We start from the raw sequence: 15479 nt of genomic DNA, 5'->3' as shown, positions 1-15479 counted from the left end.
CCTTAAGTATCTGCTGGATAAAGGAATAATCTATAATTCTATTAGTTTATAAATATTTAATAAGTACTCACTGTGCTAGGCAGAATCTGCATATCCAAGGTCCTACCTGTCCTTACAACACTCCTGTGAGATTTTACAACTCACCTTTCCCACAAGCTGCACAATTTCTGCCAGATCTTCTTCCTCCTGCAGAATCTCCTTAGCTTTGGTCCTCAGAGGAACGAACTCTGTGAAGTGCTTGTCATAGTACTCGTCTAAGGCACGCATATATTTGCTGTAGCTGATTAGCCAGTTGACAGAGGGGAAATGCTTACGTTGGGCTAATTTCTTATCTAAGCCCCAGAACACCTAATTTAAAAATTAAACAAACAAAAATTATTTTTCTTAAAAATAAAAATTTAAAAAGTATGGTGGTATTTGTTCTAAATATACAAATCTAGGTGGACCAGTGAGAGCATTGACCTGGGATACTGAGGTCACAGAGTCAAAACTCTGAGGTCGTCGGTTTGAGTGTGGGGTTATCGAATTGACCCCATGGTGGCTTGGCTTGAGCCCAAAGGTCACTGGCTTGAGCAAGGGATCACTGGCTCAGCTGGAGGCCTCCTTCCCCGTCCAGTCAAGGCACATACGAGGAGCAATCAATGAACAACTACAGTGCTGCAACTACAAGCTGGTATTTCTTTTCTCTCTCCTTTTCCTGTCTCTCTCAAAAAATAATATTTTTAAAAACATGCAATTCTATACACATTTTGTTCAAATAATGTATCTTTTTAGTACATACCAAGTATAATTGAAATATAATAAAACTTGCAATTAAAAATATATTCCTTTCAGTTTCAGGATGGGTAGTATTAAAATTTGTCTGGCTCTGGCTAGACAGCTCAGTTGGATGGAATATAATCCTGATGCACAAAGGTTGCAGGTTCAATCCCAGTCAGGGACCATACAGAAACAAAATCCATGTTTCTGTCTCCTCTCTCTGAAATCAATCAATAAAAATATCATCCAGGGTGAGGTAGTTCAGCTGGCTAGAGCATCGTCCCAAAGCACAGAGCTTGCTGGTTCGATCCCTGTTCAGGGCATAAAAAGAATGATGTTCCTATCTCTCTCTCTCTCTTTCCCCCTTCCTCACTCTCTAAAATTAATAAAATAAACACTAATTTTCTAATTTATCTGAATTTCCTTAATAGTGTGTCAAATCAAATAGACAAAAAAATTTTGTTGTTAGGAACATTCTTATGGTACAATATAAACTTACTGAGATAAAGTAGACACTTCACTTTGATTTTAAAAAACCTCTAAATGTTCTGATTAAATTCAGTTCCCTATCACAAAGGGCCAATTCAGTAAGACCTGATATTTTTCTGAGGCCAAACGTTTGCAGGTATTTTAGATATCTTTAACTTTGTTCCCCATTTTCCTACAATTTAAACCTTTTACCAAAAGTTAAAAACCTTGAGAGTTGTAAATTGAGTCTTTACCATTTTCTTTAATATGATAATGACAAAAACATAAGCAATTATTTTACTTTTCCCACATGTATAATATATATAGTAATGAATACATCAACTTTCTCTCTTTTTTTTACTATAGCCCTATGTCTACACATCTTACATTCAGGCTTCTTTTAATGGCTAAGCTGGCTAGCTGTCCACTGACTTTCCAGCCTCGTCACTGGGAAGCAGCTGCCCAGGCAGAAACTACATTGTCCCAGCTTTGTTTTCATCTGGTTTGGCTAACAGAGTAAGTGGAGTGTCATATCGGAGCCAAGGCTCACAAAGGAAGCATGCCTTCTCCAGTTTCCCCTGTGGCAGCCACATGCAGATTACCAGGCTGGGAGAGAACAGCCACAGAGGGAAGAGCCATGAATTACTACTGAGTGGAAAAGAGCTGCCCTCTGATAGAATTATCTGCCTGGACCGTACCATGAAGAGAAAGCAAACTTCTACTAAGTTTCTGCCATGACACATTTTTGGACCTGTTTGTTTCTACCTAGGGTTACTCTAACTTAAGTGGTAGTTCTACTCTAACACTAATAAAACTTTAGTACCCCAGATATATTTCCCTCTTATAGGTATTGTTCAGTTTAAACCTCAGGAAAAGAGCTAAGAAATAACAGAGAAAATTAAAGGCTCTCAGGGAAAGAACGTCCTTAAAACATTAAAAGAGATTTTACACTGCCTACTCTTTAGTGACTCGATTAAATACTTCACGATGATTTGGATAACTCCGGAACAGGCAGCGGGGTGGTGGGAAGGTGGTGAGCTCACGGATGACTACAAGGTGGTGAGCTCAGAGATGACTACACTAGAAAAAATATACCTGAACAATGCCAAGAGTAGCAGATGTAACTGGATCAGAAAAATCACCACCAGGTGGAGAAACTCTAAATTTAAAAGAAAAAAAGTCATTAGAAATGCTTATTAAAAAAGAAAAATACTTATAAAAAAACTTGTATATGAAAGTCAATTTTAATGTAAATGGCAGATGATGTTTTAATATACTTTAGTAATTAATGATCTTTGGGAAGAAAATCTTACAAAAAATCTTAAATTAGAAATCAGTACTAATTTACAACAAATAAAAATGATAACAATTACAGTCCTCCCTCGCCATATCGCAGTTCACTTTTTGTGGTCTCACTGTATTGCAGATTTTAAATTGTATGTATCTAATTTTTTATCGCGGATTTTTTGCTATATCACGAGATTTTGCGGTACTAAGTATTTTTATATATTATTTTAATTATTTTTGTGGTAAAATAAGCAAATTAAGTGTGGGAAAGGTTAATAACAGTGTGGGAAAGATTTATAAGAGTGTGGGGAGGGTTTACAAAGACTTAAAATATAAATAAATAATAAAATAAATACAAGGTCACTACTTCATGGATTTTCACCTATCGCAAGGGGTTCTGGAACCTAAGCCCCGCGAAAGATGAGGGACCACTGTAAACACTTTCTGGTACGAGAAATGAGACAGATGTTTATTATAAGCAGTTTCATTATTCTAATCAAATCCATGAAGCAGGAAGGAAGGAAAAGCTCAGAACAAAGTATGGCTTTACCTAGTGATCATGAATCTGCACCTTGTTTTTATCATAATATAATCTTACCATAACATGTCTATAATTTTCTAAGTTGTTCCTAGGATATGGTGACTGATATGTAATAATCAGTTCAGTCACATTTATGAAACCAGAGCAGACAAATGGCCTAAAAAGCTCCTTGGTTGACTCAAGTGCAACCTGCATACGAATCACTGTCCTCAGAGGGGGCTAAATATTTAAAATAAATGACCCTTTTTCCCTTTGAAAAATAAACAGTTCAGGTGCTTACGCTCCTACAATGCTGACACTCCCTTCTCTTTCAGGATTTCCCAGACATTTCACCCTGCCTGCTCGCTCATAGAAAGAGGCCAGTCGGGCACCGAGATATGCAGGATATCCACTATCTGAAAAATGAAAGAGAATTTTAAAAGAGAGGTTCTAGGGCAGCCCTCCCAAACCTTTCAGACTTGCTTACAAAATAAGAAATACAAACACTTACCTGCAGGCATTTCAGCTAAGCGACCAGAGATTTCTCTAAGGGCCTCAGCCCATCTAGAGGTCGAGTCAGCCATCATACTGACGTGATAGCCCATGTCACGGAAATATTCTGACAGTGTAATTCCTAAATTGGGAAGAATATTATGAGTTATAATCCTGACTTTTTCACCCTTGAGAAAACTTTTTAAAAAATATATTCTTGCACTTATTAAAAAATTATTGATTGATTGATTAGAGAGAGAGAGAAGCAATCATTTGTTGTTCCAGTTCGTTGTTCATTGGTTGCTTCCCATATGTGGTCTGACTGGGGATTGAACCCATGACCTTGGCATTTTGGAAGGATGCTGTAACTGACTGAGCTAACCGGCCAGGACCCTTGAGAAAACTTTAAAGCAGTACGCACACAAGATAGACTGCTGTTTCACCAAAATTTTTTGTTCTTTTGGGCACACATCTGAATTATACTTGCTAGTCTCCTTTACATTTATATGTGGCCATATACTAACTAATCTCTAGCTAATGGAATATGCCAAAGTAATGTGTTTCATTGCCAGGAAAGTTACACAACTTTTCATGTTCTTTCTTCGTTCCGGCTCACTGAGAGCGAGAGAGCTCCCAGGAGCTCTGGGAGGCATGTGCTGAATGAAATAAGTGAGTTCTTTTCAGCCTAGGTCTCAGCCCGGAATGACAAAGTAAAGAGTCCCCTGACCATCTTAAATAAACATCTATTATATTAAGTAATTATATTTGGGTTTATTTGTTTCCACAGCCTAGTCTTCCTTAATATAATATATATTTTAAAAAGTAGAAAAAGACTTTTTCTATTCTTATCCCTATTAAGTTTGAAATTTATTTCCAATATAACTTCTGTCTTTGTATCACACATATACGTACCAAGAAACCAGCTTGTTTGGTTATTTTTCAAAAGTAGCATGTTATTAACATGAGTCAAGTCTTAATTATCCAGATCACTGTGCTATGCAGATCAGGTCCTGTCCTATAAAATCACATGCAGTAAACCACTTAGAAGAAGCTAATACAGAGGGAGAAGGCCTGGGTTCTAGCTCCTGTTCTGTCATTAACATTAGCAAAGTAACTTCATTTCCCAGTGTGGCTTCCTAATATGGTAAAATAATAAAACTCTTGCCCATTTACCTATACACATCAGATTAAATAATACACATAAATGGCCTCTAAAAAGTACAAAGAACTATGTGGCTCTAAGAAGGTGCAGTGGTCTCCGTATTATAAAAGTCCCAAAATCTATGGCCCTAATTCCTTTATTTTAGCAGTAAAGAAACAGAGGCTTGTATAGTTGCTGAAAACTCAGCACTTAGCTCTTTATTATAGTACTTATTTTAGAATAAAAAATACTGATTTCTGAGGCTTCCAAAAAATAGTTTCATGAACAAAGTCTTTAAGAAGTACTACTTATCATTATTAAAGCTTAAAAAACAATAATTATTATTTGTTTCAATCTGGTGATGGGATCAGGTCCTCTCATACAAGCATGGGTATATTTTTAAGTTTCTATGATGACATTCACTAGCACTTATGAAAATCAGAAAGACTTGGTAGAAGAGACAATTACGCAAGAATAAACATTAAAGAAGTTTCACAGACCTGAAGATCCGCGCCGACAAGGGGAAAATAACACCTCAGACGAAATCAAAGAATGAACAAACTGGGAAAGCATTGGCAACTCATGACTAATAAAAAACTAATTTCAAAAAGCTTTTACAAATCAGTATGAAAAACAAATACTATCCAAACGGAAAATACCCAGAAGGCAGTTTTCAAAAGATTAATATACACAGGAAAGACAATAGCTCACTATTAAGAAAAACAGATATCTAACTGACCAAGTCGTGGTGCAGTGGCTAGAATGTTGGCCTGAGACGCTGAGGACACAGGTTCGAAACCCTGAGATTGCCAGCTTGAGCACAAGCTGACCAGTTTGAGCATGGAGTTGCCGGCTTGAGCGTCGGATCATACCCCATGGTCGCTGGCTTGAGCCCAAAGGTCACTGGCTTGAAGCCCAAGGTCATTGGCTTGAGCAAGGGGGCACTATCTCTGGGGCACCCTGGTCAAGGCACATATGAGAAAACAATCAATGAACAACCAAGGTGCCACAACAAAGAACTGGTGCTTCTCACCACTCTCCCTTCCTGTCTGTCTGTCCCTATCCGTCCCTCTCACTGACTTTCTGTCTTTGTCAAAAAAGAAACAAAAAGTTTTCAAGGATAGAAATACAATAAAAAATTTTTGTTAAAATTTTTAACAAATAGCCAAACTCTTTTAAAAATAGCCAAACTATCATTAAAATTTAAAGGCAATAAAATTAAAAAAAAAATCCTTAGAATTGAAGGAATATAGTTTCCATTTCCTTTCTTAAAGAAACCTCCAAAAATTTTAGCCAATCCCAACACAAATGGAGATGTTGTAACCAAAAAACTGCCAGTGAGCACTGGCTCCATTTTACTGTATCTCTAAGACCAATAAAGATATTGGACTTTTGGTTACAGAACACAAAGTAAATAATTATAAATGCTAAAATGTAGAAACAAAAGTACCAAAAGCTGGAATGGAAGTGGGAGCAAAGATCAAACACACTGATACTCTTTATCTTTCATATCCAGGAGTAAAAATACAATAATTCAGAACTAATGATTCAAGTTACACACAGATATAAGTATATACAGACAGACTGATGGTAAAACGTGTAAGAAAAAAACACAAACATTGGTAGAAGGTAAGCCATTTTATAGTCATTAAAAAGACTGGGGCTGCTTTATAAATATCTTATATTGACATATTCTTAAGATATAAGTAAAATATATTTTTTAAGCTAGGGATATATTTGTAGGTACAGAGTATATCTACTGCTCACAAAAATTAGGGGATATTTTATTCAAAATTAATATAAAGTGATAAAATATCCCCTAACTTTTGTGAGCAGTATATTTTAGAATGAAAGAAAAGTTCTTTGGAAAAGAAAAAGTTTGGTGCTAGCTCTAAACTTAGAAACAAATGTTAACTGCTTTTATTCTAATTCATATACTCACCAGTGTAAATAGAGGCTTCTCTGGCAGCCACAGGCATGTTGGAGGTATTGGCTACCAAAGCTGTCCTCTTCATAATCGACTCTATCTTACCATCAACTTCCATGGTGAGCTAGAGGCAAACAGTCTATTAGTGATGTCCTGATTTTTAAATACAATTATTTTAGTCTTTTTTTAGAACTTGTCTATATTTAATCTCTTCTATTCAGCGTTGCCGAAGTAATATTCCTCATCACTCCAACCTCTTCTCCCTGCCCCACTGTGCTGTAAAAATGATAACCCCTATTCCATTTCCTGAAAGAAACCCATTATTTTATGGAAAAAGGAATATTACCACAGAACCCTAGCAATCATACAAAGCCTATTATCTAATATATCTTTCTCCAATAACTGAAAACCACCAGACCACAAAAAGAAACTTTCAAGAGTCTGGCTGAAAAATTCAAACTCCTTCCTTGAATATATAAATTGAATCACAAATATAACTAGAATATTACTTAAAATATCCTAGACAGATGAGAGCGATGCTTCAGATCTAACACAAAGCTTTATTAATTTCTAGGGAAAGTTGATTAGTAGTATTTTCTCTAAAATAGAATTTGGAACTTTATAGATACATACCTCTGGGAAGTCCCGGAGGACTTCAGACATCTCGTTTCCTCTTTCCCCACACCCTACATAGATGATTACGTCACTGTTGGAATACTTGGATAGAGACTGCGATATCACTGTCTTTCCACAACCGAAAGCCCCAGGGATTGCAGTCGTTCCTCCCTGTACACATCTGAACAGAAAAACTAAGCGTGAGCTATTTCACTTGCTCATAAATAGTAGTGAATAAAATAGGTAAGTGGCACAGAACTGTAAGTTAAAGAAAGTAGTCTGAAATATTTTCACCTGTATCTATAATATATACATTTACAAAGATAGATATAATTGCTCTCCTGGTTTGTACCTAGAATAGTGTTATGGCTTTTTTCATCATTGGTCATTGCTATTATCTTTAATACTAAAAAGTGGAAATATAATCCACAAGGTACCTTAGGAAAAGGAACATACACAAAAAAATAAGATAAATAAAATACTACTAAGATATTCTAAATGCTTGCAAAAATTAGTTCATGAAAGGACAATATATGAATTAAAGCTAAAATAAAAATATAGGCCCTGGCCGGTTGGCTCAGCGGTAGAGCATCGGCCTGGCGTGCGGGGGACCCGGGTTCGATTCCCGGCCAGGGCACATAGGAGAAGCGCCCATTTGCTTCTCCACACCCCCTCCTTCCTCTCTGTCTCTCTCTTCCCCTCCCGCAGCCAAGGCTCCATTGGAGCAAAGATGGCCCGGGCGCTAGGGATGGCTCCTTGGCCTCTGCCCCAGGCGCTAGAGTGGCTCTGGTCATGGCAGAGTGCCGCCCCGGAGGGGCAGAGCATCGCCCCCTGGTGGGCAGAGCCTCACCCTTGGTGGGCGTGCCGGGTGGATCCTGGTCGGGTGCATGCGGGAGTCTGTCTGTCTCTCCCCGTTTCCAGCTTCAGAAAAATACAAAAAAATAAAATAAAATAAAATAAAAATATAAACAACTTTTGAAAGTTGTCTCCTGAGGCAAAAAATAAAACTTTAAATTCACATCTCACTGTGGGTGAAAAAAGACTTTTAGAAAGGTGTTAAGTCAATCCCTTTCTATCCATCCAGTAACTATGACAAAGTACTTCCTGAGCACTACAAACGGTGCTCGGAGATGCTAGGACAACAGTAAGTAAGACAGCTACGTTTCTGTGCTCAGAGCACTCACATTCCAGGGGGTGAACGGCAGTCAGTTGGTGATTACTGTACAATTTAGCAGCCACTTTCAAACCTTCCCTGAAAAGTGGCAGCGGAGAATGAAATACTCTTAAGAGCAGAGGAAAGTGAATGTTACAGTATGTGTGGAGGGGGTAGGAGGATCTGGGCAGGAGAAATGAGATGTAACAGTAAGGGAAATTTCTTTGTAGTATTGTGTTTTATCATAAAAATTCACTGCAACATTGCATTCTTATAATAATCAATATTTTAAAGGTATAATACTAACATGAATTAAAATACTTTTTCATCTAAACCTTTCAGTGACTGATAAATTCAGAAGGCATGTCCATTAATCTTATGGCTTTCTACATATCTTTCAAATCACTATTAACCTGGGCAGGGGAGGCAGAGCTGGGTGATCCCTAGTTTGGAATTTTAGCAATCCAGTGTGAAAGTGCTATCACAGAACACAACCAAAGTCTGACCTGTGGTGGTGCAGTGGATAAAGCATCAACCTGGAATGCTGAGGTTGTTGGTTCAAAACCCTGGGCTTGCCTGGTCAAGGCACATATGGGAGTTGATGCTTCCTGCTCCTCCCCCGTCCTCCCCCCCACCTCGCTAAAATGAATAAATGAAATGCAAAAAGAAAAAGAAAACAATTAAAATGTTGTGAGAATTCATAGGAAGGGGTGTAGTCTAACACTAGATTGGAATGGGGTTAGAAACGTCTCCCTGAAAATAGCTAAGACCTGAAAGGAAACAGAAATTAGTCAGATCAAGGGAAATAATATTTTCAGCATAGGGAACAACACTGCTAAAGATTCAAGAGGAAGCACTGCTTGAGAAATTAATCTCAGTATGCCTATGAGATGGTATAGAAGAAGGAACTGGGGAGTTAAGTGGCTGAGACAATTCTGAAAGGTAAGCAATGGCAAGATCAAGGGTGGCTTTGCAAGGAGTAGGGCATGTATTTATCTTAAGAGCAATGAAGAATACATAAAAGAGCACTTAAAGATTTCAAGCAAAACAGTGCAAGTCAAATGTGTAATTTAAATGGATCACTATGAAATATAGACAGCCACTTAGAAAGAAAGTAAGACTGGAGATAGGAAGTCTGATTAAATGTGATTATTGTAGGAATTAGGGTAAGGGCCTTAATTAGGGCCATGGAGGAAGGATGAAAGATGTAGATAAAAAATAGAGAACAGAATAAAAGTACTGTTCAATAATTAGATGTGGAAGGGTAAGAATGACCCTTGAGCGAAGCAACCAAGTTTAGATTAGGTGACCACTGGCTGGATGATAATGACATTTGTTGAGAGTGGCAACAAAGAAAGATGAGCAAGTTTCAAGGAAGAGATGATTAGGTTGATTATTGTAGTTTTGAACATACTGACTTTGAAGTACCTGTCGAACATTCAAACAGAGAGGTATAATCAGAAGGGTTTTACATATGAGTCTGGAACTCAGAAGAAAGTTGGGAAGAAGAAACAGATTTTGGAGTCCTTATATATAGATGAATATTTAAGTCAGAGTGGATGAAGTCATCCCTGGAGGGTAAGATACAGAATGATGAAGACAAAGGCCCTAAAGACGAAAAACTCTAAGAAATATCAAAATTACAGGAGAGTAAACCTGCAATGGAGAGTTAGAACTGTGGACAGAAGCTGACAGGAAGAACCAAGAAAGGAGGTGTTTTAAGGAGGAAGGAGTAGAAAAAATATGTAGTTACATGAATTAAAGAAATACTAAAACTTATTCATTGAATTATCAGTATGGAAGTGACTAATGACGTGGGAGTGGTCTGAGCGGAGGGCAGAGCAAGACAGTGCATCAGAGTGGGAGAAGTAGAAACAACTGTTCATTCTTCCCAGAGCTGTGGCTGGGAAAATGAGAGCAGTGGAAGGGAGAAAGGAAAAGGGTAGACTGTAGATCTTTCTTTCACTAGATGGGAGATAAAGGGAAGATAACTGATAAAGGGAGGTCTCTAAGGAGACATGAGGTGGGAAAAGCTCCACAGACAGAAAAGGGGATGAACAGGAAAGTATGTTAGTTCAGCCTGGAGGCAGAAACTGAAGGAGTTCCAAATCTGATGACCTCTTTAGTTCTCTGTGAAGGTTCTAATATGATCATTTCTGCATCAAGAATGATGCAGAAAGAGTAGACTTGAAGATCTGAGCCAAGTGGAAAGGTTTCAGATTGGGGAAGATGATTAGGAACTGCAGAAGGACTGCTACACTGTAATGAGATACCAACTTGCATTGATTATTTTCTTTTCTTATCAGCCTGTGCATAGACTTGGGAGGAGATAACTGATATCACAGTTAGAATTTTGCCAGGTAGGTATAACAGAAGACAAAGGAACAAGACAATTTAGTACACTAGCAAACATTTGTAAAAGTGGGAAGACTATCAAGTTTAAACTGAATAATGAAAGATATAAAAACAGGAAGTGCTGACTGCTAAGAATGAGAACATAACAGAACAATTCCCAGAGCAGGTTTGAAGGGCAAGAGGTTGAAGGGTAAGTGAGACATATGGGTTTGGTGGTCAGAGGTTGAGGGAGTTACTTTATCATAGCTTCAGTCTTCTCTGTGACTTAAATGAAGTCATTTGTTGAAAAGTAAAGCAGGGTAGGGTGAAGGCTGCAATTTAATGTGAAAGGAGGTTTCTGAGTATTTGATGAAGAAAATGGCAAAGAGCAGACGACAAATTAAGAAAGATTAGTAGGGAGCATAGAGAGGCTAGTTTATTTTAGAAATCATCAATTTATAGTGATACTAATCTAATTCTAGGATAATGTAAGAAAACAGTTATATTGTTTCGGCAAAGATTTTCTTCTGGAATTTTTTTCCAAGTTTTAGAAGTCATGTTTTTCTTTTGCAATTGTAAAAAAAAAAAAAAAAAAAAAATTAAGCCTTCAATGGTTTGAGTCTATAATAAACATTGGCAGTATAAAAATATATTTAATTCTCTAGATAACATTTATTACAAAATTAACACAAGAAACCTTCATCTATAAAAAGTGAAACAATAATCACATACAGTAATTCTGAGGGAAAGCTGGGATATAGCTCAAACTTACGGAAATAGGGCATCAAGGACTCTCTGGCCAGTTAACAAAGGATGATTAGCTGGCAGCTTCTCAGTGACAGGCCGAACTTGCCGTACAGGCCATACCTGGACCATGCTGAATTTCTCCTTTATACCTTCAAATTCAAGCTCCAAGACAACATCCTATAAAAACACATCAGAATTTGAAGTACAGTCAAATGTATAAAGATTCATTCCTCGGCCCTGGCCGGTTGGCTCAGTGGTAGAGCGTCGGCCTGGTGTGCAGAAGTCCCGGGTTTGATTCCCGGCCAGGGCACACAGGAGAAGCGCCCATCTGCTTCTCTACCCCTCCCCCTCTCCTTCCTCTCTGTCTCTCTCTTCCCCTCCCTCAGCGAGGCCCCATTGGAGCAAGGATGGCCCAGGCACTGGGGATGGCTCCTTGGCCTCTGCCCCAGGCGACAGAGCGACGCCCCGGAGGGGCAGAGCATCGCCCCCTGGTAGGCAGAGCGTCGCCCCCTGGTGGGCGTGCCAGGTGGATCCCGGTCAGGCGCATGCGGGAGTCTGTCTGACTGTCTCTCCCCGTTTCCAGCTTCAGAAAAATACAAAAAGAAAAAAAAAAAAATTCATTCCTCTAAAATCAAGTAACACCAGATTCTTCTTGGGTTTGGGAGGTATTATGTGAAAGTGGGAAGGGAGATTTAGACTTTATACTGTAAACCTTTATATTCAGTTCTAATTTTTAAATTCAGATGGGCTTAATATTTTAATGATTAAAAACAGTTTAGGAATTTCTGAGAAAGAGATACCTCAAGTAATAAAGAAATAGTTAAAGTAAATTATGTAAATATATATAGGGAGAAGTCTTGAAGGACACAGAAGACATTCCTGGGGCTGAGGGAGATGAAAAATGAGTGTTTTTATAAATTAGTTTCCATTCTGTTTTATTTTCTTTATTATAATGTTTCTATACTGCTTTAATGAAAAACACTTATCTATTAAAGAACCCCGAAATATTTAATAAGGTTAGATATTTAAAATACTTACAAAAGCAAAAAGATAATAAGTAATACTCTAACATTCATTATAAACATTGACATGATTTCAACTATTCCTAAAGAAATCTGTAATTTTGTTGATACAAGAACAACTTCAGGCTGGTTCTTCCACGTTAAGAGTGAATGAGTCTCTATACTAGTGAGTTATAGCTAGATGATTGCCTACTATCCCAATCTTAACTCTTGTTCTCTATATGTTATACAGCACAGACTTATTCTTGTGAAATAAAAAATATATTTTTTATCACATTTTACTGGGAAAAATTGGTATGTTACAATGGTCTTTTCAGTATATATCTTCATACCCACAGAGACTATCAGAGGGCTAGTGTACTTGATATGATGTGACTATCTATAACTAAGGACTGATTTTTTTTTTTTTTTTAACAGAGGCAGAGATAGACAGGGACAGACAGACAGGAACGGAGAGAGATGAAACGGAGAGAGATGAGAAGCATCAATCATCAGTTTCTCGTTGCGCATTGCGGCTTCTTAGTTGTTCATTGATTGTTTTCTCACATGTGCCTTGACCGTGGGCCTTCAGCAGACCGAGTAACCCCCTGCCGGAGCCAGTGACCTTGGGTCCAAGCTGGTGAGCTCTTTGCTCAAGCCAGATGAGCCCTCGCTCAAGCTGGCGACCTTGGGGTCTCGAACCTGGGTCCTTCCGCATCCCAGTCCGATGCTCTATCCACTGCGCCACCACCTGGTCAGGCTAAGGACTAATTTTTAAATGGCACACCCATAGTAAAAATTCATATAATCCATTATGCAACTAATTATGTGACTATAGATTGACAATTAAAATCAAACTCTATACTGTCTAAAGAATCAGAGCTTTAAATAATGTAGCATAAGTTAACAAAGTAGAAAAATGTTATACTAAATATTTCTCTATCTTAAAAAAAACCACTATGGTCTTTTATTACCTTCACCTTATAAGAAACTGGATGTAACATACAGCACAGAGAATATATCAGTAATATTTGCATGATGACAGATAGTTATTAGGCTTACTGTGGTGATCACATCATAAGGAATATAAATGTCAAATGACTATGTTGTACACCTGAGCCTAATATTGTATGACAACTATACTTTAACAAAATGGTTTTAAAAAAAACAAAACATCTTTGTTTTTGTATTCCCAAACCCAAGTTAAAAATAAAATAGTTAAATAAAAATATAATTATGGGAATTACTTAAAACCTATACATTCAATAACAATTCTATAACTATATATTTAGGGCACTAAATCTGGGCAACTAGCATATATAAGTAGGACCACTCTGTGAGATAGTTTGTATGATACTTACAGAAGTATCATAGTTTCCAGGTGGAGCGATGTAAGTTACAGTTCCTCTGTTTCGTGGGGGTAACATGATTTTGTGTTTGATGAGTGAATTCTCATTGACAATTCCATAAATATCTCCACCAGTGATGTGACTACCAACCTAGAGAACAAATGCATTTCCTGTTTAATATACAAATAAATATCAAGCAGACTCACAGGAGAAGTGCCCAACCGGCCAGGGCCGAGGAATGAATCTTTATACATTTGACTGTACTTCAAATTCTGATGTGTTTTTATAGGATGTTGTCTTGGAGCTTGAATTTGAAGGTATAAAGGAGAAATTCAGCATGGTCCAGGTATGGCCTGTACGGCAAGTTCGGCCTGCTATTATTAATATCATTTGCCTCACTTATTAGTAAAACATGTTAGTTCTATAATCCAAGTAGATTTCAACAAAAATTTAAAATATCCTTCTGTAGTCTATTTTTATTTGAACTAAGAGTACAAAATAATTCACTAAATATCTATTTCACATTCTTTCACCAACTTTAGATACCTTGGTTACAAAGACATACCCGTAGGTTTTTGGAAGGTGTGAAATCCCATTTGATATCTCGGCTAAGAGCAGACACATTTACTCCTCGGGGAATGTAGATACTTTTGGTCTGATTGCTGATATCTGACAAAGGTCTTTGAATACCATCAAAAATGGCTCCCATAATGCCAGGACCAAGCTCAACTGAGAGGGGTTTACCAGTGCGGAGTACAGGATCTCCAACAGACACACCAGCTAGAAACAGTAGTTGAGGAAATTTCACTGTGAAAGTTTAGAGATACTAAAAAAACAGAAATGTCACAGTTTAATAGAGAATGATACTTGAGCTAAAACAGAGATTCTCAAACTTTCTCAGTTCAAAACATCCTTAGTTTTATAACTTTTTCATAGTGACCTATGACAAAATTCATATCTAAGAATTCCATTTATTAAAGTTATGTGCAAGCAACTTAATAAAGAGCATATTCAATCAAATGAGTAGCAGTTTGGAAAAAATATATACATAAAGAAAAAAATATATATATTGTAATTTCATTCTTAAATAATCTCAATACTTACAAATGTGCCTGACAGGCATTTTACAATGTTCAAACCTTGGAATCAGACTGAATGCCTGAACCATATTCATTTGCACATAACACTTGCTTTTCAGCTTCGCAATCAACAAAAACTCAGATTCACGAATATGGTATCATCAACAAGAATACAGGGCAGCCAAGTAACAAAATGGTTTATTATCTCAAGCTACTAGTTCACATGGTGTCTGCCAAGACAGATGTCTAATATTTTTGTGTTAACCTCAAAAATTTAAAATATCCTGGAACACCACACGAGATTGCTGCAGCGCTCACTGTTTTGGTGCAATTTGGGAAACCACAGAGAGAACCTCTCTTTAATACACTGTTTCAATTATACTACTGTACTGAAGAACATCAGTCCCTAAAAAAAAAAAATTGGTACCTAACAAAAACTTAAAATCTTAAGAATTAAGAAGTGATTTTAAAGAGGAAAAGATGGAGAAACTTATGTTATACAACTAAATGCCTTTCTAAATCTGAAAAAAAAGGGAAAAGAAAAGAACAAAACCTGCATAAGCACATCGAATCCTCTTAGCTCTCATTTGCTTGTTCATAGGAGTAA

General features: G+C 37.3%; 1 protein-coding gene across 4 annotated transcripts in view; it reads right to left on the bottom strand.

The window, feature by feature from the left end:
• ATP6V1A (ATPase H+ transporting V1 subunit A) overlaps nt 1–15479 on the bottom strand; it is a 68998-nt gene that overhangs the window by 12613 nt on the left and 40906 nt on the right. For all 4 annotated transcript variants that reach the window (XM_066241629.1, XM_066241626.1, XM_066241627.1 and 1 more), the window contains exons 4-12: nt 14359–14573; nt 13806–13943; nt 11469–11620; nt 7228–7390; nt 6610–6718; nt 3546–3668; nt 3336–3450; nt 2323–2386; nt 145–348 (exon numbers count right to left, since the gene is read on the bottom strand). In XM_066241629.1, the coding sequence (XP_066097726.1) occupies nt 145–348; nt 2323–2386; nt 3336–3450; nt 3546–3668; nt 6610–6718; nt 7228–7390; nt 11469–11620; nt 13806–13943; nt 14359–14573 (1283 nt within the window). The remainder of the gene's footprint in view (nt 1–144; nt 349–2322; nt 2387–3335; nt 3451–3545; nt 3669–6609; nt 6719–7227; nt 7391–11468; nt 11621–13805; nt 13944–14358; nt 14574–15479) is intronic.

This window comes from Saccopteryx bilineata, chromosome 8 (assembly GCF_036850765.1).
Source record: "Saccopteryx bilineata isolate mSacBil1 chromosome 8, mSacBil1_pri_phased_curated, whole genome shotgun sequence".
NCBI lineage: Eukaryota > Metazoa > Chordata > Mammalia > Chiroptera > Emballonuridae > Saccopteryx > Saccopteryx bilineata.
This window is presented reverse-complemented; position numbering and strand designations above follow the sequence as displayed.